Source organism: Hyperolius riggenbachi, chromosome 8 (genome assembly GCF_040937935.1).
Source record: "Hyperolius riggenbachi isolate aHypRig1 chromosome 8, aHypRig1.pri, whole genome shotgun sequence".
Lineage (NCBI taxonomy): Eukaryota > Metazoa > Chordata > Amphibia > Anura > Hyperoliidae > Hyperolius > Hyperolius riggenbachi.
In genome coordinates this window covers 36,830,782-36,856,497 of record NC_090653.1, presented here as the reverse complement: position 1 = coordinate 36,856,497, position 25,716 = coordinate 36,830,782, and the positions used below count along the sequence as shown (strand labels likewise).

The 25,716-nt window shown below is 47.8% G+C and overlaps 1 protein-coding gene across 1 annotated transcript; it reads right to left on the bottom strand.

Moving 5' to 3' along the window:
* Positions 1–652: 652 nt before the first annotated feature.
* Positions 653–25,716, bottom strand: LOC137528725 (class I histocompatibility antigen, F10 alpha chain-like). Its single transcript, XM_068250237.1, has 7 exons — positions 25,559–25,716; positions 21,832–22,092; positions 18,885–19,163; positions 10,251–10,526; positions 8,584–8,688; positions 2,900–2,929; positions 653–1,549 (listed from the first exon to the last, which is right to left on the bottom strand). Exons 1-7 carry the CDS (start codon positions 25,605–25,607, stop codon positions 1,533–1,535), a joined length of 1,017 nt encoding a protein of 338 aa, XP_068106338.1. The 5' UTR covers positions 25,608–25,716; the 3' UTR covers positions 653–1,532.

Here is a 25,716-nt window from a genome sequence, read left to right as displayed (position 1 = left end):
CGGCGGGTTTTTAAATGTTTACATTTTTCCTTTCAAACTTTAACATCGATTTTCTCAAAAACTATAAGGTCTTTTTGAAAAAAAAAATTTTCCTCTTATTCCTCCTGATCTCCTTAATATATTCTCCAAATTTGAGGCTCTTAGCATTTAAGGGGGCTTTGCTATTAACCCTTAAAGTCGGCAGCTTTTTTATATTGTACGGAGCGTTACGGTTTAACGCGAAATTACGGTAGCGTTTAATGCGAAATTACGGCATGAACGAAACGTGAAATTACGCGTTGAAAATTACGCTTACGGTATTTTCAATTACGATTTTAATGGCAATTACGCTACCGTAATTTCGCATCGTAATCGCAAATTTCGCATGCGTAATTTTAGTAATGCGAAATTACGAAAATTTCGGCTCAACTCTATGTGACTTCAATGGACTCTTGCTAGATTCTAGCTGAGATGGTCCTGTGTGGCCGTCTTGACTGAGAGTCATCTAGCGAGTGTACCTAGCTTTACTCCTTAGCTAAATTAGTTACTAATGGTCTAGTTTTGGGGCTTGCATGATCATGTTTTGAGTCATGTTTACATAGAAATATTGAAAATTCAAAAGGCTTCACAAACATTTTACAATGACCACTGTACATAAATATGCACTAGTCATTATTATTATTATTTGAATTTATAAAGCAACAACATATTACATAGCACTGGACAATAAATACATACAGTGATACAAAGAATGACAGATGTAACATGGTTATACAATATAGGACAAAGCTATAAAAGGCAAACAGGGTTCAAGATACGTGATCATTTGGGACTGGTTAGGTAGGCCCAGTAATACAAGTAGGAAGCTGTCATAGGAAAGAAGCACACAATCATGTAGAATACACCAGGGAAGGGAGGACCCTGCCAAAGGCTTACAATCTAAGGGGAGAGGAGATGGGCACACTAGGTAGGGCTGTAGAATAAGTATTCAATAGAGAGTTACTGTGTGATAGGGGTGGGTAGGCCATCTTGAAGAGGTGGGTTTTGAGGGCTTGCTTAATTATGTTAAAAGAAGGGGCAAGTCTGATGGGTGGTGGAAGAGAGTTCCAAAGAGTAGGGGCAGCTCTTGAGAAATCCTGCAGGCATGCATGGGAGTAGGAAATGCACGGGGCAGCAAGGCAAAGGTCATTGGAGGGCCAGAGGGGATGGTGGGTGTATACTTGTAAACAAGCTCCGAGATGTAGGAAGGGCAGGTTTTGTGCTCAGATTTAAAGAACAGGCATAGAATCTTGAAACTTACCATGAATCAGTTAGGGATCTTTCCATTTACCATTTCAAGATTACAATTAGGAAAGAAAAAAACAAACAAATAAAAATACATGACAGATTATCTTTAAATTACAAAGTATCATGAACACTAAAAAACTGATAAAAGGTGAATAGAACAAATTGAATCTGCAGAGAAAGAAAGTCCTGCCTCCTCTAATGAATTCTTTGCTCCTCCCACCTTATTCGCTGTGATGGAGATTCAGGCTTTCGTGTTGTTGAAGAGATTATTCTGTATCTGTAGCTGGAAAAGAAGATAATCTGGAGAAGTGTACCCTGTGATGATAATGCTGATTATTATCCAGTGAAGACCCCCCATACACAGCACAGAGATGCCATCGCACACTGCGCTTTCCCTCTAGAGAGGGGTCTGTGCACAGCAAGGGGGATGCTAAAAAGATCTGGGGCCCTTTTGGGCACCCTTGCGGCACACATGGTGCACCAAACAAAAAAAATGGGTGTGGCTATGCCCCAGAATGTGTGTGTGTGATCATGAGTCATCTAAAAATATCTGGGGCCCTTTTGGGCACCCTTGCGGCACACATAGTGCACCAAACAAAAAAATGGGCGTGGCTATGCCCCAGAATGTGTGTGTGATCATGAGTGGAGCCAAATGTACATGAGCTTAGCAGCGGTGTAAATAGGCCTGCCCAACAAAATATTGGATAAAGTCCCCTCTCAATAATACAAAAAGAAAACAAAAACAAGTATTCAGCCTATCACATAAGTAGGCAGTGCCCCTTAAACATAACTAGGTAGAGTTACCTGGCTTGGTTGCTGTGATGTTCTGTGCTGGCTGGCCTGGCTTTTGTGCTGTGCTGGCTGGCTGGCCTGCCTTCTGTGCTATGCTGGTTGGCCTGGCTGTGGTTCACTGGTCTGATCCTGGGCTAGCAGTCCCCTCATATTATTCCCTGATTGACTATTAGTCCGCCAATTGCCACCCTAGTATTCCCTGGTCATTTAGTAATGCCCCATAACATTCCCCGATCATCTAGTGGCCCCCAATAATATTGTCTTTTCATCTAGTGGTCCCCATAACACCCAATAGTATTGCCAGCCATCTAGTGGACCCCCATCCCCCTCATTAGTATTCCCTGGCCCTCTCCTATGCTCCCCTGGGCCCGGTGCGTTAACAAAATACCCTACATTTTCAATGTATCATATAGTGGGTGCCGGTGGTACCAAACCTCTCCCAGAATCCATCATAGCGGAACTACAGCTCCCAGCATGCCTGCATTGTCGCACCAAAGCTCCTAGCATGCCCCTCATTGAGCTACTGCAACACCCAGCATGCCACCATGGGGGAACCACAGCTCCCAGCATACTCCCATAGAGGCACCACAGCTCTATGGGGTTATGGTGGGAACTGTGGTGGCTCTATGGTGACATGCTTGGAGCTGTGTTGCATCGATGCGGGGCATGCTGGGAGCTGGATCAGCCAAGTGGCCTGGTGCACAGAGCTGATAATGGGGGCTTCTGGGGTATTTTTAGTTCTATAATGTAAATGTAAGATATAAATCAGATGTTACCCTCTCTGCAAGAACAGATGTATATTGCACACTGACACAGGGACAGCGTGAAAATGGATACTTACTGCTGGTGCTATCGTAGGCATCTTTTCTTCCTGTAATAAGTAACAGTGGAATTAGGAATACAAACAGGAAATACAATCTTGTCATAGACCTAATGAAACACTAGAACTATTTGTAATATTTTCAGTGTGATAGTTTATGAACAGCAGCCCTGCTTGCCTTTCCCATGGAAGACCTGTGTACTTGAAGCAGGTTACTAGGAGGTGGTAATAGGGTAGAATGTGTGACAGACAGAGGGAACAGCCAAGTGTTTGTAAATGCCATGCAAAACAGGTGGCTTTTCAGTTCAGACTTAAATGTTTCCAGATGGAAATGTCCTGATTGGGTGTGGCAAGTAGTTCCAAAGTGTTGGGGCAGCATGACAGACGGCTCTATCGCCAAAGGTTTTGAGGTGGACTCTGGGGTTGACCAAGTTATTAGATCCTTTTGATCTTAAATTGTGGGAGGTGAGATGCCGTTGCAACTAAACCTTCAGGTATCCGGGACCTACACTGTGTAAAGATTTGAATACTAATAGGCTAGTCTTGAAGAGGAATCTCCATTTCTTGGGGAGCCAGCAGAGTGAATGAAGTATTGGGTTATGCCAGTGCCATAATGATGTCCACCAGCACCAAACCAATTTATCAATTATAAGCTGGTTAGAGCTATGGTCGAAACCTATATACTGCTGGAAAATGTCATCTGAGAACAGAATTCCTTCAAGCCTTGCAGCAGCATTTTGTACTAATTGTTGGGGGTGCAGATGCATACAATGGCTTGCAAAAGTATTCAGCCCCCTTGAAGTTTTCCACATTTTGTCACATTACTGCCACAAACATGAATCAATTTTATTGGAATTCCATGTGAAAGACCAATACAAAGTGGTGTACACGTGAGAAGTGGAACGAAAATCATACATTATTCCAAACATGTTTTACAAATAAATAACTGCAAAGTGGGGTGTGCGTAATTATTTAGCCCCCTGAGTCAATACTTTGTAGAACCACCTTTTGCTGCAATTACAGCTGTCAGTCTTTTAGGGTATGTCTCTACCAGCTTTGCACATCTAGAGACTGAAATCCTTGCCCATTCTTCTTTGCAAAACCGCTCCAGCTCAGTCAGATTAGATGGACAGCTGTAACGATCGGTGTAACACAGAGAGGATCTGATTACCGGTGATCTGCAGTATCACCGAGAATGCAGATATATACCAGATTATTGATGATGTGCAGTATCACCGATAATCAGATATATCTCTAACCTCTGGACACCTGAGTGATAAGAGTGTATTGGTGCAACCGTAATACTTTGAGGACCGCACCTGGAAGACAGGTGCAAGAGCAGATAGGAATACTGCTCGCAACTGGTTCCTTCCGTAGTCTGAACTCTCCACGGGGAGGAGTCAGACAGAGAGAGGGAAGGACAGAACGTGAGTGACACCAATGGAGAAGTGTCACTGACAGATCTGTGAACTATCTCCTAACAGGAGAGATAGTTCTCGAGGTCGGACAAGCCAGGTCGTTAACACACGGACAGATAAAGTACAGAGACAGGAGGCAGATGCAGAATCCAGAGACTAGCCGAGTTTTGGCAACAGAGTATCAGAATGACAAAGGTACAAAATCAGAGATCAGAAGAATGGTCAGGAAAGCAGAAGGTCATAACAAATAATCAACAATGCCTAAGCTAAGATGTGAGTTCCTTGGCCGTCAACACCTTGGAAACTGATCTAGAATATAATACAGATAGTAACAGACTTCCTAGACTAGGGTGTGAGATCCTTGGCCATCAACACCTTGGAAACTGGTCTAATAAACACAGATACTGACAAGGTCTGAGTGCTACCACGTAGTGATCGCAACGCCAGACACCAGAGGAATGGCCAGCACCCAGTATATATACACCAGCGCTTCCCAGCGCCTCCCCTAAGTGCTGGACCAATGAGAACAGAAGGATTTGTCAGCTGACCGGCCTGGTCAGCTGACTCTCCTCTGAGTGTCATATAAGCTCTGCCTTTCAGCGCGCGCGCACGTCCTTCTGAACCTGTGTGGACTACCAGTCCCAGCCACACCAGACATGTTTTGCAATGTGTCAGCCTGTTCGAGCGCGGGGCCAGCCGCACCGCCAACCGAGCATGCAGCGGTCTCCCCGCGCTCAGTCACTGTGTCAGTAGTAGGCCTATGCGTACCGACTGCCGCGTCGGATGCGGATTCCGCCGCTGAGCATGCGGCAGTTTCTCCGCGTTCCGCCCCGCTAGTGGACGCGTGCCTAAACACTCCAGATGCCACGCTAAACGCGGAATCAGCCTCCTCACTCTGAACACTTGCGGCGGCTCTTCCGCGTTTTCTCACAACAGCGTTTGTGAACAGCAGTTTTCAGATCTTGCCACAGATTTTCGATTGGATTTAGATCTGGAGTTTGACTGGGCCATTCTAACACATAGATATGTTTTGTTTTAAACCATTTCATTGTTGCCCTGGCTTTACGTTTAGGGTCATTGTCCTGCTGGAAGGTGAACCTCTGCCCCAGTCTCAAGTCTTTTGCAGTCTCCAAGAGGTTTTCTTCCAAGTTTGCTCTGTATTTGGCTCCATCCATCTTCCCATCAACTCTGACTAGCTTCCCTGTCCCTGCTGAAGAGAAGCACCCCCAGAGCATGAAGCTGCCACCACCATATTTGACAGCGGGGATGGTGTGTTCAGAGTGCTGTGCAGTGTTAGTTTTCTGCCACACATAGCGTTTTGCATTTTGGCCAAAAAGTTCCATTTTGGTCTCATCTGACCAGAGCACCTTCTTCCACATGGTTGCTGTGTCCCCCACATGGCTTGTGACAAACTGCAAATGGGACTTCTTATGCTTTTCTGTTAACAATGCCTTTCTTCTTGCCACTCTTCCATAAAGGCCAACTTTGTGCAGTGCATGACTAATAGTTGTCCTATGGACAGATTCCCCCACCTGAGCTGTAGATCTCTGCAGCTCGTCCAGAGTCTCCATGGGCCTCTTGACTGCATTTGTGATCAGCCCTCACCTTGTTCGGCCTGTGAGTTTAGGTGGACGGCCTTGTCTTGGTAGGTTTACAGTTGTGCCATACGCCTTCCATTTCTGAATGATCATTTGAACAGTGCTCCGTGGAATGTTCAAGACTTTGGAAATCTTTTTGTGGCCTAAGCCTGCTTTAAATTTCTCAATAACTTTATCCCTGACCTGTCTGGTGTGTTCTTTGGCCTTCATGGTGTTGTTGCTCCCAATATTCTCTTAGACAACCTCTGAGGTTGTCACAGAGCAGCTGTATTTGTACTGACATAAGATTACACACAAGTGCACTCTATTTAGTCATTAGCACTCATCAGGCAATGTCTATGGGCAACTGACGGCACTCAGACCAAAAGGGGCTGAATAATTACGCACACCCCACTTTGCAGTTATTGATTTGTAAAAAAAATGTTTGGAATCATGTATGATTTTCGTTCCACTTCTCACCTGTACACCACTTTGTATTGGTCTTTCACGTGGAATTCCAATAAAATTGATTCATGTTTGTGACAGTAATGTGACAAAATGTGGAAAACTTCAAGGGGGCCGAATACTTTTGCAAGTCACTGTATTTATTTGGAAGGCCTGCATAAAAGGCATTGCAATAGTCCAGCTGTGCTCTTGTTTGGCGGCATACTAAACAAAGGCTTGCCTCCCACTTCCTGCTCGGCTGCCAGAAATTTGGCGATTACTGTTTGCTACTGAGTACTGATTGGCCCCAATGATGGAGCCGTGGCTGGTGAGCATCCTGTGTCTATCTGATAGGTGATTGGTTGTGAAGCAAGGAAGAGACGGGCAAGCCAGCTGGAACAGGTAAACATTTCAGTTAGACAGTGTAGCTGGTGGGGCAGCAGGTGTAAGGGCCCGTTTCCACTAGAAGCGGTGCAATGCTGCTACATAGCCGCATCGCACCGCGGCTGTCCTGAAACACATGCACAGCAATGGAACAGTTTCCGTTGCATGCATGTTGTGAGGAGCAATCCGAGAATCTGCATCTGCGTCCCATCTGCTCAATTCACTTTCGCATCAGGAGATACGGCAGTGACGCGGCCAGCAGCGGAAGTGATGCAATGCGGCTAGGTAGCCACTTATGAATGGAAACGGTCCCTAAGGCTCGGCCCACACTAGGTACGGTTGCAGAACACAATCCGTGGTACAGGCTCCGCAAACAGATCCGTGCTGCCCTTGGCAGCATACATTTCAGATCACCAGCCCTGGATGTGGGGGGTAGGAGGGCGAACTGGAGGGGGTAGCAGGCAGGAAGGGGGGCAGCGGGCACTGCAGCAGGAAGGGAGGGTCACCCCCCCCCCTCCCTCACCCGGGTCCCCGCTCCCCCTCCAGTTATTTGTGCAAATGTAATTGTAATGCAGCGAACGGGGAAGCAATTACCTTCCTTTCTTGCATTCCACTGCTCGCCACATGACTTCCTGCAATGCCGCCCTCTATACTTCAGTGGGTGGCATTGCAAGAAATCACGCGGCAAGCAGAGAAAGGAAGGAAGAAAAGTAATTACTTCCCCGCTCGTTGCATTACAATTACATTTGCGCAAATAGCTGACACCCTCCTTCCCATTGCCGTGTCCACTGCCCCCTATCCTGGCTGCTACCTCTCCAGGATACCTGGGGACAGCTATGTGGGGTGAAGTAGAGGGGAGGAGAAGGCAGTCGGCAATACGGATCTCCCTCCGTTTTTGCGTGCAAAGTTGCCAGTGTAGAGGGAGATCTGTTTTTTCTATTGCCTTTCATTAGGTATCCGTGTATCCGCGGTGTATCTGCGGTTCGTGAAGTTCCGACAAATCCGGACTCTCCGCTCAGTTTTTCAACACTGAGTCCGGGAGTCCGTTTTTTTAAAACGAGTGAAGACAGCCGCTATTTTTAACATTGCTATCCGTGGCTCTGTTTTTAGTATGGGCTAAAAAACGGAGCCACGGATACGGTTTCCAAGCAAGTGTGAACCGGCCCTTAGTGTGTCTGGGCAGTGTAGCATAAACAGAGACAGCCTGTGGGGGAGAAGGTCCAAAAAATGACCCTGCACCATGGAGGCACCAGGCTTAGTATCTATTTCTTTCCCTGATTTTTGTCCTCCTAGATGTGTCTTATGGTCAGGAGCATCTTAAGGTCCGAAAAATACGGTAATTCTCGATCAATCAGCATGCCGAAGCTGCACACTGAGCTATTCATGTCTGAAGTCCATATTCTTAGTGGTGCTGACTGAGACTGGAGTTAAGTGCTGACCTTCAAAGACAAGAATTCTGGTCGCCTGTGTTGCACTGCAATTTACAATGTTGTGTAGCCCCCAAGCTGTTCACTTTACTAAGGTTATGTAGGTGCGTACCAATAGTCATCATGGGGGATACACACGATAGTTAGTCTTTGGCCAAGGCAGCCAGTCAAGCTGCCTCTGTCAAGAACCTAGCATGTGTACAGCAACCCCAATCATCCCTGATGTATCCCTGAGAGATTTGGAGTGCCAGATCAACTTTGCTGAGCGAAGGATGAACCCACTATTCTCCTCCTCACCTCTCCCCCTCCATCTTGTGCCATCTCTACTCCCCACTCCTTAGCAACACAACAGCTTGTAGGCCATTGAAGCGTGTGTACAGCACTCAGCCTGAACTGCATCCAAGTCATCAAGTCCCGAACCCCGTGGGCAACAAAAATTGCGCGTGTGTGCACACCTTTAATCTTGTACCACGTGACTCCACCGATAACTGCAGCGACTACAAGCAGACAGCAGATGGCAGCAGCGGCAATCACAGCAGGGGGACGACCATTGTCAGGTTCTGGGAGAGAAACACAAAGGAAATATGAGATGTGATACAGTATTTAGGGATGATCCATGAGATGCAAATATTTCCAGGTTCATGCAGATTTATGTGAATTTGTATGCAAATATATGCAGCTTGAAAACGGAATGATCAATTTAAACTGGGGATTTGATTGTTCCATTTTCAAGCTGCATATATTTGCATTAATCCGAGTTACCATATAACAAGCACTATGTAAATAGCACTTCAGCACTGTCCTTTATCCCACAGCCTTATTAGGCGGCAGGTTGTGCTCTGACGTTTGCTTGTACGGGTCCTTTGCAACACTAGCATAGACCCAGTACACCTGGCACCACTGCGGTCTATTGAATTCAAGGCACCATCCTCTAGTGGAATAGCTACACCACACTGTGTTGCACACAGCGGTGGGGGATAAGCGAAGACCTCCACTGTCATCCAATCGATTTATATATATCGCTAGATGGCATCTTGAATAGGTGTAACCTAATTGTGTACACCTACCAATCAACTATACAGTTTTTATCAATGAGTTACTAACTCTGTTTATATACCTATAGGGTTTGTCCTGTCGGACTGAGTGTTCAACTATTTTGTTTCCCTGGTATACCTCTCGGAAAGTGCATGCAATTAATCTGCATGAACTCAGAAATATTTGTATGTCATTGATCATCCCTAGTTACTGATCTGTGATGAGATCAGTACAAGATACTCTATAGAAGAAAATGTCTAATTGTGTATTTGTAGCATTGACTTGTACCAGGATTTCTTATACAGTATACGTTTTGGTTGGCCAGAGCTACCTCCCAGTCTGAGCTTAGACTATGTTCACCCGAATACTGTCACCCAAAATTAGGGGTGTAACTAGAAATCACTGGGCCCCCCTGCAAAACTTTGGATGCCCCCCCAGCTATTGTTGCTGGAGGGAGGGGCGCCGATGGTAGGGCCCCCACCCCACTGCTGTCACTCCCCCTTCCTGTGCTGCACCCCCTTCTTCCTTTAACAATGGTTCCAGAGGGCCCCAAAGCCAGGGACCCCCCCAGGCTTCCCCCCTAAGGGGCCCCCAGTGGCTGCATCCCTTGCAGGGGCTATTGTTACGCCCCTGCCCAAAATGATTGTAATTGGTCATTTTGGGTGACAACTCAGGATTAATAGGGCTAGATGATGAAAGGCTGATATGTTATGCACCATACCACATGGCACTGATGAGAGTCAAGATACTACTGCAGTGATGCAACAACTCAGCTCTGTATAGCCCAGGGACTGTATCACAACACACTCCATGATATGATTTCTGGATCCTCACTGGGTTTTGGTGAAAATTACTTTTTTTGGTGGTTGCTCAGAGGTGAGGGAGGAGAGTGAGAGATTCTGTATTGAGTAGTACTAGTAAGTGACAGTCAGGAATATGTACTTGACCATCCATGTGAAAATGATCATTTTCACACAAATACCGAAGAACTATTGCTAAGTCAAAAGATCATTATTTCACAACTGTAATGTATATTGTATAAAGGCAGACATTTACAATAAGCTATTGTCCAAATCATGTCACTCACCCCATGGGACAGTGAGGGGCTCCTGCAGGCTGCTGTGCTCCACATGGCAGGAGTAAGTGTCGCCCTCCCTTGTTGGCACTTCCACGCTGACTCTGGTCTGATAGGTGCCGTCAGGATGGGGGAGGATGGGACTGGCTTCATCTGAAGGAATATGGTCCTCTCCATTCCTCACCCACTTCACATCCACAGCTCGGGGGTGAAACCCGTACGCCAGACACTGAAGTCTTGTCACCCCGTCTGGCTGCTGACGGCCCCACACCTTCACTTCTGGCCGCACTGACAGGAGAGAGAACACAGTGAGGGTCTGCTGGGGGTACAGAAGGGGGCGCTGTGTGTGCTCTGCACTGACAGGAGAGATAACACAGTGAGGGGCTGCTGGGGGCACAGAAGGGGGAGCTGTGTGTGCTCTGCACTGACAGGAGAGAGAACACAGTGAGGGGCTGCTGGGGGCACAGAAGGGGGTGCTGTGTGTGCTCTGCACTGACAGGAGAGAGAACACAGTGAGGGGCTGCTGGGGGCACAGAAGGGGGCGCTGTGTGTGCTCTGCACTGACAGGAGAGAGATTACAGTGAGGAGCTGATGGGAGAACAGAAGGGGGCGCTGTGTGTGCTCTGCACTGACAGGAGAGAGAACACAGTGAGGGAATGCTGGGGGCACAGAAGGGGGCGCTGTGTGTGCTCTGCACTGACAGGAGAGAGAACACAGTGAGGGGCTGCTGGGGGCACAGAAGGGGGGCTGTGTGTGCTCTGCACTGACAGGAGAGAGAACACAGTGAGGGGCTGCTGGGGACACAGAAGGGGGCGCTGTGTGTGCTCTGCACTGACAGGAGAGAGAACACAGTAAGGGGCTGCTGGGGGTACAGAAGGGGGCGCTGTGTGTGCTCTGCACTGACAGGAGAGAGAACACAGTGAGGGAATGCTGGGGGCACAGAAGGGGGCGCTGTGTGTGCTCTGCACTGACAGGAGAGAGAACACAGTGAGGATCTGCTGGGGACACAGAAGGGGGCACTGTGTGTGCTCTGCACTGACAGGAGAGAGAACACAGTGAGGATCTGCTGGGGACACAGAAGGGGGCGCTGTGTGTGCTCTGCACTGACAGGAGAGAGAACACAGTGAGGGGCTGCTGGGGGAACAGAAGGGGGTGCTGTGTGTGCTCTGCACTGACAGGAGAGAGAACACAGTAAGGGGCTGCTGGGGGTACAGAAGGGGGCGCTGTGTGTGCTCTGCACTGACAGGAGAGAGAACACAGTGAGGGTCTGCTGGGGGTACAGAAGGGGGCGCTGTGTGTGCTCTGCACTGACAGGAGAGATAACACAGTGAGGGGCTGCTGGGGGCACAGAAGGGGGCGCTGTGTGTGCTCTGCACTGACAGGAGAGAGAACACAGTGAGGGGCTGCTGGGGGTACAGAAGGGGGCGCTGTGTGTGCTCTGCACTGACAGGAGAGAGAACACAGTGAGGGGCTGCTGGGGGCACAGAAGGGGGCGCTGTGTGTGCTCTGCACTGACAGGAGAGAGAACACAGTGAGGGGCTGCTGGGGGAACAGAAGGGGGTGCTGTGTGTGCTCTGCACTGACAGGAGAGAGAACACAGTGAGGGGCTGCTGGGGACACAGAAGGGGGCGCTGTTTGTGCTCTGCACTGACAGGAGAGAGAACACAGTAAGGGGCTGCTGGGGGTACAGAAGGGGGCGCTGTGTGTGCTCTGCACTGACAGGAGAGAGAACACAGTGAGGGTCTGCTGGGGGCACAAAAGGGGGCGCTGTGTGTGCTCTGCACTGACAGGAGAGAGAACACAGTGAGGGTCTGCTGGGGGCACAGAAGGGGCGCTGTGTGTGCTCTGCACTGACAGGAGAGAGAACACAGTGAGGAGCTGCTGGGGGCACAGAAGGGGGCGCTGTGTGTGCTCTGCACTGACAGGAGAGAGAGAACACAGTGAGGGGCTGCTGGGGGAACAGAAGGGGGCGCTGTGTGTGCTCTGCACTGACAGGAGAGAGAACACAGTGAGGGGCTGCTGGGGGAACAGAAGGGGGTGCTGTGTGTGCTCTGCACTGACAGGAGAGAGAACACAGTGAGGGTCTGCTGGGGGCACAAAAGGGGGCGCTGTGTGTGCTCTGCACTGACAGGAGAGAGAACACAGTGAGGGTCTGCTGGGGGCACAGAAGGGGCGCTGTGTGTGCTCTGCACTGACGGGAGAGAGAACACAGTGAGGGGCTGCTGGGGGAACAGAAGGGGGCGCTGTGTGTGCTCTGCACTGAAAGGAGAGAGAACACAGTGAGGGGCTGCTGGGGGCACAGAAGGGGGCGCTGTGTGTGCTCTGCACTGACAGGAGAGAGAACACAGTGAGGGACTGCTGGAGGAACAGAAGGAGGCACTGTGTGTGCTCCACACTGACAGGAGAGAGAACACAGTGAGGATCTGCTGGGGACAGAGAAGAGGGCGCTGTGTGTGCTCTGCACTGACAGGAGAGAGAACACAGTGAGGGGCTGCTGGGGGAACAGAAGAGGGCGCTGTGTGTGCTCTGCACTGACAGGAGAGAGAACACAGTGAGGGGCTGCTGGGGGCAGAGAAGGGGGCTCTGTGTGTGCTCTGCACTGACGGGAGAGAGAACACAGTGAGGGGCTGCTGGGGGCACAGAAGGGGGTGCTGTGAGTGCTCTGCACTGACAGGAGAGAGAACACAGTGAGGGGCTGCTGGGGGCACAGAAGGGGGTGCTGTGAGTGCTCTGCACTGACAGGAGAGAGAACACAGTGAGGGTCTGCTGGGGGAACAGAAGGGGGCGCTGTGTGTGCTCTGCACTGACAGGAGAGAGAACACAGTGAGGGCTGCTGGGGGAACAGAAGGGGGCGCTGTGTGTGCTCTGCACTGACAGGAGAGAGAACACAGTGAGGGCTGCTGGGGGAACAGAAGGGGGCGCTGTGTGTGCTCTGCACTGACAGGAGAGAGAACACAGTGAGGGTCCGCTGGGGACACAGAAGGGGGCGCTGTGTGTGCTCTGCACTGACAGGAGAGAGAACACAGTGAGGGTCTGCTGGGGGAACAGAAGGGGGCGCTGTGTGTGCTCTGCACTGACAGGAGAGAGAACACAGTGAGGGTCCGCTGGGGACACAGAAGGGGGCGCTGTGTGTGCTCTGCACTGACTAACTACAGAATGTGACTTCATCTGGTGGTATCAGGGAGACCAGGACACTCCTAGACTATCAGGAAGTGGAAGTCACAAGTTACAAAATTCGAGAAAATAGAAAAAAATCTGTCACTTGCCATATAACAGCATACTGGACTCTGAGCCTCCAATGTTAGCCATTCTCTACACACTACAGCTCTGACTCTGACTTACTGCAGATTCAATTGTAGTGAAATGAAATAATTCACACAGCTATAGGGTACGACAATGATGTTGCTGCTCAGAGGGGACTACACTGGGGGAACTATAGAGAAAGGTTTGTATACAGTAGATTGGAGCTCCTCTGTGGATACCCATTTGAACACCCTCCATCACCCCCTCAGGGGTAAGCAGGAGGGGCCACTTCATCAGAGGTCAGTAGGAGGAGTCACCCATTCGTCATAATGTTACCTGTCCACACAGGATTCTGGCTGTAGCATTATGGCTGCAGTGAAACTATGTGCATATGTGTATAGGCTGTTCTCTCCTGTGCCCTTTTAATTGTATAGGTCAGCATGCATGTGTGTACATGTTACAGGTTGAGTATTTTAACCTTCGGACTAAAAATCTACTCATCAGAACTGAAAAGACTTGTGGTGTTTAACAGTTTCACAGCATCAGAACGGTTTCCTTACCAAAGCATCATTTGTAGCTGCATTTTTAGCTAAGCTCCGCCCCATCAAAGAAATCTGCCCGGGCGGTTTTTCCCAGATGCTGTGCAAAGCATGATGGGATTTCCTATGTTGTTATTTACGTTGCCTAGCAACTGGAAGGGGTGATCAGCACACAGGACAGTTGGAACTGTGTCTCATGCTCCCTGTCACCTCCTTTCAACCAAAAACATGGCTGCCATCATGAAATCAAACATTTGCCTGTTCATTTAAAACAGGGTGGGTAAGAGATTATATTACCTATCTATTTTAATTAACATAACTAATGTAACTTAATGACAGTATGTTTGTTTAGGCTGGAGTTCCTCTTTAAGGACCAGGGGGATTATTGGCTGATCTGTGCTGCGTGGACTCTCCAGCCCGCAGCACAGATCAGGATAGAGCCAGGGCGACCAGACTTCCCCCCTTTTTTCCCCACTAGGGGGATGTCCTGCTGGGGGGGGTCTGATCGCCGCCGTCTATTTTGCTTTAGCGGGGGGGGGGGGGGGGGGATGGCTCCTCAAAGCCCCCCTTCGCAGCGATTTTTCACCTTCCTCTCTTTCCCTCCCTCCCCTCCTTCCCATGGGTGGTGCAGGACGGCGATCCGTCCTGCATCGCCTCTGATAGGCTTCAGCCTATCAGATGCCGGCGATCCCCGGCCAATCAGAGGCCGGGAATCCACTGGGGCCCGCTCGGGGCCGTTTTGTGGGAGCTGGAGGGGTGACAGCATGAGGGGAAAGCCTTGGCCACAGTCGGCGGGGAGAGGGGAAGTTCCCCCCCTCTCCCTCACCTCGGGGCTCTCCCCTCTGCGCCCCCCCACAATGGTAAACTTATAGTGTTGGCAGCGGGCAGCGGCGAGCAGATACATACCCTCCTTGCGTTCTACCGCATAATCTCCGCTCTGGCGTCTGACGTCACTTCCAGAAGTGACGTCAGACGCCAGAGCGAAGATTATGCGGTGGAACGCAAGGAGGGTATGTATCTGCCCGCTACCCACACTATAACTTTAGCTGGAGGGGAGCGCAGAGGGGAGAGCCCCGAGGTGAGGGAGAGGGGGGAACTTCCTCTCTCCCCGCCGACTGTGGCCAAGGCTTTCCCCTCATGCTGCCATCCCTCCAGCCCCCACAAAATGGCCCTGAGCGGGCCCCAGGGAGAGGGGGGGGCCCGCTCTGAAATTTTGCAGGGGGGCCCGTTGGGGCCTAGTTACACCCCTGCGGGGATCGCCAATCTCCTTTACGGCGCTGCTACGCAGCAGCGCCGTGCGATGTAAACTCCGTGGATTTCTTCCCCACGTGTTTACATTTAGCCTTCGAGCTGCGATCAGAGGCTCGCAGGCTGTTCATGGAGACACCCTCCGTGAACTGACATGGAACGGCCGCTCGAACAAGCGGCCGTTTCCATGTAATTCCACTTACGACCTGCCGCGGCCTATCGGCGTTAGGCGGTGGTTAAGTGGATAACACCTGCTTTGTAAGCACCTAGTATCACAGCTGACAAACCCAACCAACAGACTTCCCTTTACACTTATACACATCAGTAAAAATCCCTCTTTATGAAGACTCAAAGATCTCTGCTAATTTAAAGAAAAAAAAAGTTAGAGCTTAAAATAAATCAAAATAAATATACCATACTAACCTTTTACAGCCATAAATACTGGGGATTCAAATACAGTATACACAACTGTAGCAGACCTTGGTTTTAGCAAAATCTAAGGTGACCTATTAGGTGTCATGAGTGACATGTGTAACTGACAGAGATCCCCTTTGCCCTAGAAATATCAGACAAGAGACTAGAATTTTCCCATAGAAGATCTAATGAGATCTTTGTTCTTCCCCCCAAATGTCAAGGCTTAACCACTTCCTGACCGCCTAACGCAGAATGGCGGTGGGACAGCGGCTCTCTCGTTCCTCCGCAATGCATAAATGTGTCATCTCATGAGGAAAGAGATTTGACGGAAGTGTTGCGCTCACACGAGCTCTTGCTCCTGTCAGTTTATGCAGCAGGCCCCAGCGATCAGCTTGCCAGCCAATGATAAGAGCTAGCAGGCTGTTTTTTTTTTTTTTTTTTAGGTAATTATGTACTTAGCATTTATATGGCGCAGACATCTTATGCAGCACTGTACAGAGTGTAGTCTTGTCATTTAACTGTCCCTCAGAGTGGCTCACAATCTAATCCCTATCATAGTCATATGTCTATGTATGTAAAGTGTAGTGTTATTATGGTAGTCTAGGGCCAATTTAGGGGGAAGCCAATTAAATTATCTGTATGTTTGTTTTTTTTGATAAAATTTAGGTCTTTTTTGATTAATATAAAAAAAAAGACAAATAGCTGCAGCAATCAAAAACCACTAAAAGAAAGCTCTATTTATGAGAAAAGGAGGTAAAATTAATTTGGGTGCTAAGTTATATGACCAAGCAATATACCGTTAAATTTGTGACATGCCGTATTTATGTGGGAGAAACAAGTCAACCACTGCGTGATCGCATGACACACCACAGATCCACTATTAACAGCAGGAAAAAGGATATTACAAAATATACTGATCTCCCAATACCAACACACTTTTGTTTACCTGGACACAGTTTAAGCGATTTTCACGTCACTGTATTAATGGGTGGCTTCAAATCGGGAAACATGAGACTAACACAAGAAACAAAGTTTATACATTGGTTCAAAACTGTAGAAGATGGTTTAAACAAGGACTCTAACTTCTTGTGCTGGTACGATGGGTTTTAAATGCCACAATTCTTTTAATTTTAATTTTTCTATCTTTTCATTCATTTTTGTGCCATATGCTGGGTAAGATGGAATTCACTGTCACTATTCATATTATTTGCTTTCATGTGCTGGCTTAAATGCCAGAATTCTCTTAAGCTTAGAATTAATGGTGCATGTAACCAGCCCAGTTACAATTTGAACTCGGAATTTACGATGTCTCCCCATCACCAGAGTCTGCTTCATGTCATGTTGAGGATTCTATTGATCTTATCAATTTAGCCAGGATGCCTGGGAAAGCCTCCTCAGTAACAGTTGAGACATCTAATTACATTTATGTTTGCTAAAGAATGTTTCTCCTCTGTATGTCAGTCTATATAAGCTGTGTTTTTCAGTTTTGGTCAGGAACCAGTCCAACGAAAGCTTTTTTATAAGTCGAAAGCTCACTATTTATCCATCTCTAAGTTAGCCAATAAATGGTATCATCCTGATTCAAAAATTCTTGCTTTTACTCATGGCTAACATGGTACAACACTCTACTGCTTCTACCGTATTGTAAAGAATGGCCTGATCACTAGGGGGGTATAAACCTTTTGGGGCTCAAGAGGTTAAAAATTAAAACACAATTCATCCTAATGCCATGCAATCATAAATAACAGAAACACATGAGCTTCCAAGGGTTTCAACATGCATATATGGTATTGGACATATGTCAATACAGACTTTGATACACTTGTAGCAGACCTGGGTTTCAGTGATAGGCCTGGTTGTCAGTATAGGCCTTCTTTCACTGAGAAGGCTTAGAGATCAGCTCATGCCTATTTTTAGACCTAATTAAAGATATATATTTTTTTCAGCTTGGTATAACTTTGTTTGCAGTTTGTATCCTGATTGGAATTAGACCAATTAAAATAATCTTCACATTTCTGACCCTTTCTTTTCTTCTCCCTGTATTTCGGATGTGCATGGAGGACAAGCCCTTTAGTTGACCTGATTCCTCTTGCCATTTCTCTCAGGTCCTTTGCTGTGGATAGACGGCTTGGGACCTTACAAAACCTATTAAAATGTTTATCTATATCCATGGAAACAAAGGACAAAGCATTGTGAACCATAGTTGGCTAACCACTGTTAAATGATCCAGGTTTGACCTGATGTCAGAGAACCTTGGTCATTTGATCATCACTCCTTGCTTGCCAACATCATTTGTATGGTAGAATCCCAGTTAACCAGAATTCAACCAACCTGCACTGTCCAGCAATCAGCAGTTCCCTGAGGTCATGGGTGCGCCTCTTTCTCCCTCCATCCCAGCTTTGCAGAGCAGGACACAGTGGAGAACACATACCAGGGCACCAGGAGCCACCCTCTTCTCACTGTATAGCTGCTGGGTGTGCTACTGCATCTTCCATACGGCTCCTACACATTGGGAGCCATAGGAAGAATGCAGCAGCACAGCTGACAACTGTAAGAAGCATAGGGGACATTGCCCAATGCTTGGTATGTGAACTCTGTTGTGTGCTGCACTGCATAACCAGGGAGGGGGCTTTATCTGAGGGGGGTCTCTTGGTAATAACTGTGGTGGAGAAATGTGTCATCTTGGCTGCCACACTTGCTGACGGGGGGGGGGGGGGGGGATGAAAAGGTTAACTGGGTGAAGCAGGTGATTTCGGCACATGGAGCTCACCACCAAGCACTGAAACCATGCGTCCCATAGCAGAAATGTTATGCTGCGCGGGGCACGTAACTGTAACTCGGAGCTCCGGCGATCGCAAGACCCCGAGTTGCGATAACTCAGAGGGTGAATAGTATTTAACACCACTGTGGAGTTTTGCGCCAGCAAGAAAGCCGTCATTCAGCTCTCTCGGCAGCCAACTCATCGCCAATAATATAATACGTACGCTGACTGGGCCCACTTTCCTGTGCTGAGGGTTGGGGAGGGCCTGTCCTCTATTATTTTGCATGCACTGTTAAAGAAACCAGCAAGAGCCCTACTTATCCAGTATCAGGAAATCCCTGATTCAGATTATTATAGACTCTTTCCCCACTTTTTGACTTAATGCAACCTGCTCAATGGGCACATATTTTCTAGTATGGCATATATATGGTGCAGAGTCACCTCTCTTCTCCAGATCATGTCTCCCATTATTGAGGTGTTTCTTCAGCCACTTGATACATTCATTCTGCAGATAATTCTTGTGTATCTCCCCTTGTCTCTCTTCAGGGCTGTTCCATCTCTGTGTGCTGATCTGAGCTTCATACATGACCGGGATAAAGATCCAGCTCTGTGTGTCCAGATACATGAAATCTCTGCCGTCATATCCGTCCTGTCGAAACCCCGCAGTGCTGCCGTCATCTCTCAGCTCACAGCCGTACATCACCTGGATGGAGTGGATCCCTGCAGACAGCACAGAACATGTTACTCAGGAGCAGAGGGTGTGTTGTCATGTCTAGAATATAATGGGCTTGATTCACAAAAGAGTGCTAACTGTTAGCACGGGCGTTTTCGTGCGAATTTTTGCATTGCGCGCGATCGCGAATTTTCGCGCGAAGCGCTAACGTTTTCGCGCGCAAACGCGAATTTTCGCGCGAAATCGATATCGATCTCGCGGTAAAATTCGCGTTTTCACGCGAAAACGTTATCGTTTCGCGTGAAAATTCGCGATCGCGCGCAATGCTAAAATTCGCGCGAAAACGCCCGTGCTAATAGTTAGCACTCTTTTGTGAATCAAGCCCAATGTGTCTTTCCTGGCCATAGAGCTTCCAGGCCAGGATGTATCAACTGCTCCCCTACCCTTTATAGACTTGGGCACACTATTGTGATGCAGAGACCAGAGGTGCCTACCAGGAACCCTCAATATAGCTTGCCAGAGAACTCTAGTATTAGTTAGCTAGACATAGTCCCTTCCCCCACCCTGTGTAGGTAGCCAGGGGAGCCCCAGTATTAGCCAGGTGCATCCCCCCAGCATAGGTAACCACAGGAGCCCCCAAAATTAGGTAGTTGGATGCTGCCCCTAAGTATAGGTAGCCACAAAAGCCCCCAGAATTAGGCAACCACGGGACTTCACCCTGCTTTTTTTTTAATACCACTATTTTAACTTATTTATTATTCTATCTCAGATAAAGAGGAAGAAACAATAAAAAAAAATAGTTGTAGAAGATATTTTTTTCCAACAATAAATTTTTATTGTAAACTAATAATTGCTTACATCAAATTTAGTAAAGCAGTACAATCAAAGATACAATAATCTTTTGACAAGACGTTATAAACAGGATTCGTCTTTTTATATGATTCTTATCCTCATTCAACTGGTAAGCTGGATCCACCTCCATCCACTAACCTAATGCGGCTGGATGAGACGAATGTAGCCGCTCAGTAGATTTGTGTTACTGGAGCAGGGGCTAAATGCCAACCAGTAGCTCAGAGTACAAAAGAAGGTGTCGTAAGGATAAGTTATATCTTGATTAAGATATTAATCACCTATAAATTGAAGTCGTTAAGGTAAATATGCTTTATGATATACACTTCACTGATCAGAACTGAAACCGCTTTGGATTATCTCGTAGCTAGTACAATAAAACAGTCCCATTAAGGACATGGGCAAACAATAACAGTAGAACAAAACCATTTATCTGCTCATAACTCAAAGAATGTTAGGGCTTGGAAAGTGTACTGCTGATATACTCAAACTCCTGGTAAAGCTATATGTCCTATATTGGATTAGGATTCTAAGGAGTTTGCTCTTAGGTGTATCTCCAAGGTCATATTGCACTTGTAATGTGATCGTAAGCAGGGGAAGGCAATTGGGTCTGAAGATTTCCAGTTAGTGGTAATCATGTATTGTGTTGCCATAATTAGATGACAGATGTGGATCTGGAATAATGGATCTATTTTATCTAAGTCTATGCAGAGTAGACCTAGTTGAGGGGATAATTTAAATTTAGGAAAGATATTTTGGATGATATATTGTTCTGTTGCAAGCCATATTTGTTTTATACAAGGACACCCCACAACATATGTAATGCTGGGCAAGTGGGCATACACAGGTTTGTTTGTTTTTTTTAATCAATCGAGCCGCTGATGGCTCGATTGATAATTTCCGACAGGTCCGGTGATCCGCCGGTTCGATTCCCCGCTCGATCCCCGCGGGCGGACAATAGCGGGGAATCGAGCGGAAGATAAGGAAGCGGCCGCGGGGACGAGCAGGAATCGATCCGTGCGGCCGCGGGGACAAGCAGGGACGCACGGGGACGCGGCGGGAGTCAATCCAGCGGCTAATCAAGTGTAAGAGAGTTCCGTTTTAGAAGATATTTTTACATTTAGGCTATACTCCGCACCCTTTTTTCCTAGTGCCCTTATTTAATGTATGCGTAAACAAGAACCAGAAGATAGCACTAGTGATAGATGTAGCAGCACTGTGTGAAAGCAACATCAGAAGAAGGAGTGTGAGAGGTTGGAGAAGTACCAGAACTTACAACTAGAGAAGATGTGGAAAGAGAAGGCCAGTGGTCCCTGTAGTGGTAAAATAGCTCACTGTCAACTCTAAGCTGGAGGAGTGGCTCTAACAGATCCCAGGATCTCTGTCCAGAAGAGTACTGCGATTGGAACAGCTCAGATAATCCACAAAACTCTCAAACTCCTAGGCCAGAGGACCTAAGCTCGATGTCATGGTTGTCCAGTTCACCCATGATAAATAACTCACAATGGGCAATAGGAAGACTAACTATTTGCCACTGGTGGCACCCTTTCAAACTTAGATGGTGCACTCAACCCTTCTTTTGGGGTATTTATAATTCACAGGCAAGGTTTAATAGGCCACAAACCCTAAGGCCTAGTTCACACCACAAAACGTAATTGCTAACGCTTAGCGATTGTGATTTTGCAAAGTGTTCTATTAGCCAAATGCTTTTTGAAAAATACTCAAAAGCATTCTTGGTGGGAAGCAGCCCTTACACCCAGCCAATATCCCGTGTGTACAGTGACAGTGCCGGCCACATCATATTACATCTACCATGTGTACAGTTATCTGTATTGTGCTGAATAATGTGTGTAAGAATTGTCCCACCTCCAGTCTGGTTGAATCTCTGCATTGCTGCCTCCACATTGTGCTTCATAGCAGGTTCAGCGCCTTGAGCTATTTGTGTCTGTGTCTCCCAGTATTCCGGCTCCAGCTTCTTCATCCACTCAGTTTTTGGAAGATACCGGCGGGTGTCACTATTATAATTTGATATCTCCCGATCATCCACATATCCCACTGAGGAATACACAGGCAGCCCGAATCCTGGAGCTGAGACTACTGTGTGGCAATACCGCAGAGAGTGACTATCTGAGGAGACAACATACAGGGAGAGAGATATTAGTTCTATCAGTGGAGAAGTAAAGGGAAAACAAAATCAGCAAGACTTGTACACCCCCCCCCCCCCCCTGCTGGTCAAATATAGTACTGCAGCCTGCCTGTAAGTATATTTTATCTAGTTTCTTTTGAACATTGAGCATCAGTTTCCTTTTTCATGCGTTGTTACCCATATTCATCCTCTTCTTTCATATGTATTAACCCAGTGGCGTACCTAGGGAAGTTGGCACCCGGTGCTGACTATTTACAGACACACTGGTTGGGGTGCCGAGCATGTCACTGCAAATTTTGGCAGATATTTCCAGAAAAGGAGTCATCAGGATGTGGATGGAGCTAACCATTATGAAACTCTGTACTCTATACAGTGTTATATAAATACACAGTAATAATATGGTAGGACATTAGACTATGACTATGGTACAATTAGATTGTGAGCTCCTCTGAGAGCAGTCAGAAAAGGGATATACAAAAAGGGAGATGCATAGGAGGAGGTGGAGGAGATAAAGAGGTAGAGGCACAATACAGAGAGCCTGGTGGCAGAGGACAATGGACAGGAAGACCTCTCACCAGGACTGCAGACATCACCAGTGCTGTTTGGCAGGGACATGCTGTTAAAAGAAGCCACTAAAATCTGAAGAGGAAAGTGTCATGGGGAAGTCAACAGGGTGGGAACAGGAGCTGGGAAAAGAGATAAGATTACCTGCAATGAAGCTAATCTAAATTGCCTGGAGCTTGCTTCTCTGCTCACTACAGAAGTTGGCTGCCAGCACCTGTAGCTTCTGCAACAGCAGACTGTCCTGCATTACTGATTAATTACGCTGATCAGGATAAATAATCAATAGTCTAGGGAACTCTGGTATTACAGTAGCCAGTGTACATGGCTACTAATAATAGACAACTTCTGAAACACTATACACATCCTGTCACCTCTCAGCACAGCAATCATTCACTCTACTCAACCTGCTACTCTGCATATTCACTCAATGTGGGCTGTGTGTAGAGAGCAAGGAAGCACAATGCCCACGGACAGGAGGGGTGCTACATCTAATGCAGGAAGTAGTGCAGTCACCTGTGCTGCCTGCTGCTATTTTTCCGAATATAGCCAGAACTATGATAAAAGGGTCCCAGGTGGAAGAACACAGTGACTGAGCACCACAGTGGCACCCTTAACCATGGCTACACCCGGTTCTGTGAGCACCAGCAGCCTTATGGTAGGTACGCCACTATATTAACCCCTCTTTTATGTCCAGGTGCCGCTTGGCCTTCAACCGCCCAAGGCCCAGACCTTTGTGGCATTTCCAGAAATCCACCCCTGATCCTGTTTGAGATCTTTCCTATTAACTATACAGCAAGACCCTGGTAACCGGAATTCAAAGTCTCAACAGCAACCGGTATGCAGCGCAGGGATCGGGAGAGGAGCCAGAAGGATGCCGGGGGACCTCCCAACCTACGATGGACTGGAGAAAGGCCCAGGTAAGTACCAATTTTCGTTTATTTTTACTCCTCAGTCGCTTTAAACACATGCCAGGTCTTTCAGGTACACAAAGAATAATTTGCACATTTAATACTGTCCTGAGATGATGTATTTTAGGATTGACTATGTAGACATAAGTACACAGGACTTCCCTGTTTATGGAGTTAACGAAATATCTTCCCACAAAAATGTAGCACACCATCACCACTTCCAATGAAAACTTCACACACCTTATACTCCCTAAATATCACTAAATAGTAACAATGCCTCGTGCCCCAATGCCCAATGTGCATAATCTGTCAAGTAAAGTTATTTTTCTCTCTATACTAAACACATCAGAATCCCCCAAACCCTCATTATAACCCCTCAATCCCTCCCCCCTCTACTCACCAACATACACTCCTGACACTCCCAGAATATGCAAGATGAGGGGGGCATCTTATCCCTCATGGGGGGATATGGAGGCCGTACGGTGGCCACTTGCAGAACCCCAAAAAGGAGGACATCACACTCTGAAAAGGAGGACATCGTACTGAGGACAGTGGCGCACAATAGTCCAAATGGTGGAGGGCCGGCAATCAGATTCGCAGAAGATTTCCCCACAAAATGCAATGAGATTGGCAGCAGATTTCCCCACAAATGCAATCTTATTGGCAGCAGATTTCCCCACAAATGCAATGAGATTGGCAGCAGTTTTCCCCACAAATGCTATGAGATTGGCAGCACATTTCCCCACAAATGCAATCTTATTGGCAGCAGATTTCCCCACAAATGCAATGAGATTGGCAGAAGATTTCCCCACAAATGCAATCTTATTGGCAGCAGATTTCCCCACAAATGCAATGAGATTTGCAGCAGATTTCCCCACAAATGCAATCTTATAGGCAGCAGATTTCCCCACAAATGCAATGAGATGGGCAGCAGATTTCCCCATAAATGCAATGACATTGGCAGCAGATTTCCCCACAAATGCAATCTTATTGGCAGCAGAGTTCTCCACAAATGCTATGAGATTGGCAGCACATTTCCCCACTAATGCAATCTTATTGGCAGCACATTTCCCCACATGTATAAAAATGTATAAAACCTCCTCTGGTGACCTGGACCCGACCTCCTCTCCTCCTGTCTCCTCCACAGCTTAGCTAGATGGCCTCTCCATTTCCCAGCCAGGACTAGATCTCTCCGGCGACTCCTCCAGCCAGCCAGCCCAGCAGAAGGCTCACTCTGACAGGCACACACACAGGTTGCCTCAGCAGACGCCTCAGCACACAGCAGGGCACCGAGTTGCACAGCGTTTCCACACTTCCAGTTCCACAGTCGAAGTTCCACTGCAAATGGACGCTGGGCCTGGCGCTGCGCGGTGGTGCACCGACGTGTGTGACGTGTGACGTCACTAAGAGCCTGGGAGATGGAGATTGGGGCGGGGGACGGCCGCGGCTCTTAAAATAAAAAAAAAATGGTTCAAAAAGGAGGACTTCTGGCCGTCCGTCCTGGCCAAAATCTGGACGAATGGCCACCCTAGGAGACCCCCAAACACCAGCAGAATCCCCCCATTATAATCTCTCACCCATCTACTCACCACCATATACTCCTAACACCCCCAGGATGAGCAGGATGAGGGGTGCATCTTCTCCCTCCTGGGGGGATACTGACACCCCCAAACACCAGCAGAACCCCCCATAATAACCCCTTCCCCTCTACTCACCACTATACACTCCTGACACCCCCAGAATAAGCACGATGAGGGGGGGCATCTTCTCCCTCCTGAGGGGATACTGAGACCCCCTCCAAACACCAGCAGAATCCCCCCATAATAACCCCTCCCCCTTTACTCAACACCATACACTCCTGACACCCCCAGGATAAGCAGGATGAGGGGGACCATATTCTTCCTCCTGGGGGGATACTGAGATGCCCCAAACACCAGCAAGAATCACCCTATAATAACCCATCCCCTCTACTCACCACCATACACTCCTGACACCCCTAGGATAAACAGGATGAGGGGGACCATCTTCTCCCTCTTGGGGAAGGGGTGTATGGAAACCCCCCAAAACACCAGCAGGAACTTCACAGCAGTTCAGAAAAAGTCCTATGGAGAATCAGTGTGCACAAGGTGCAGG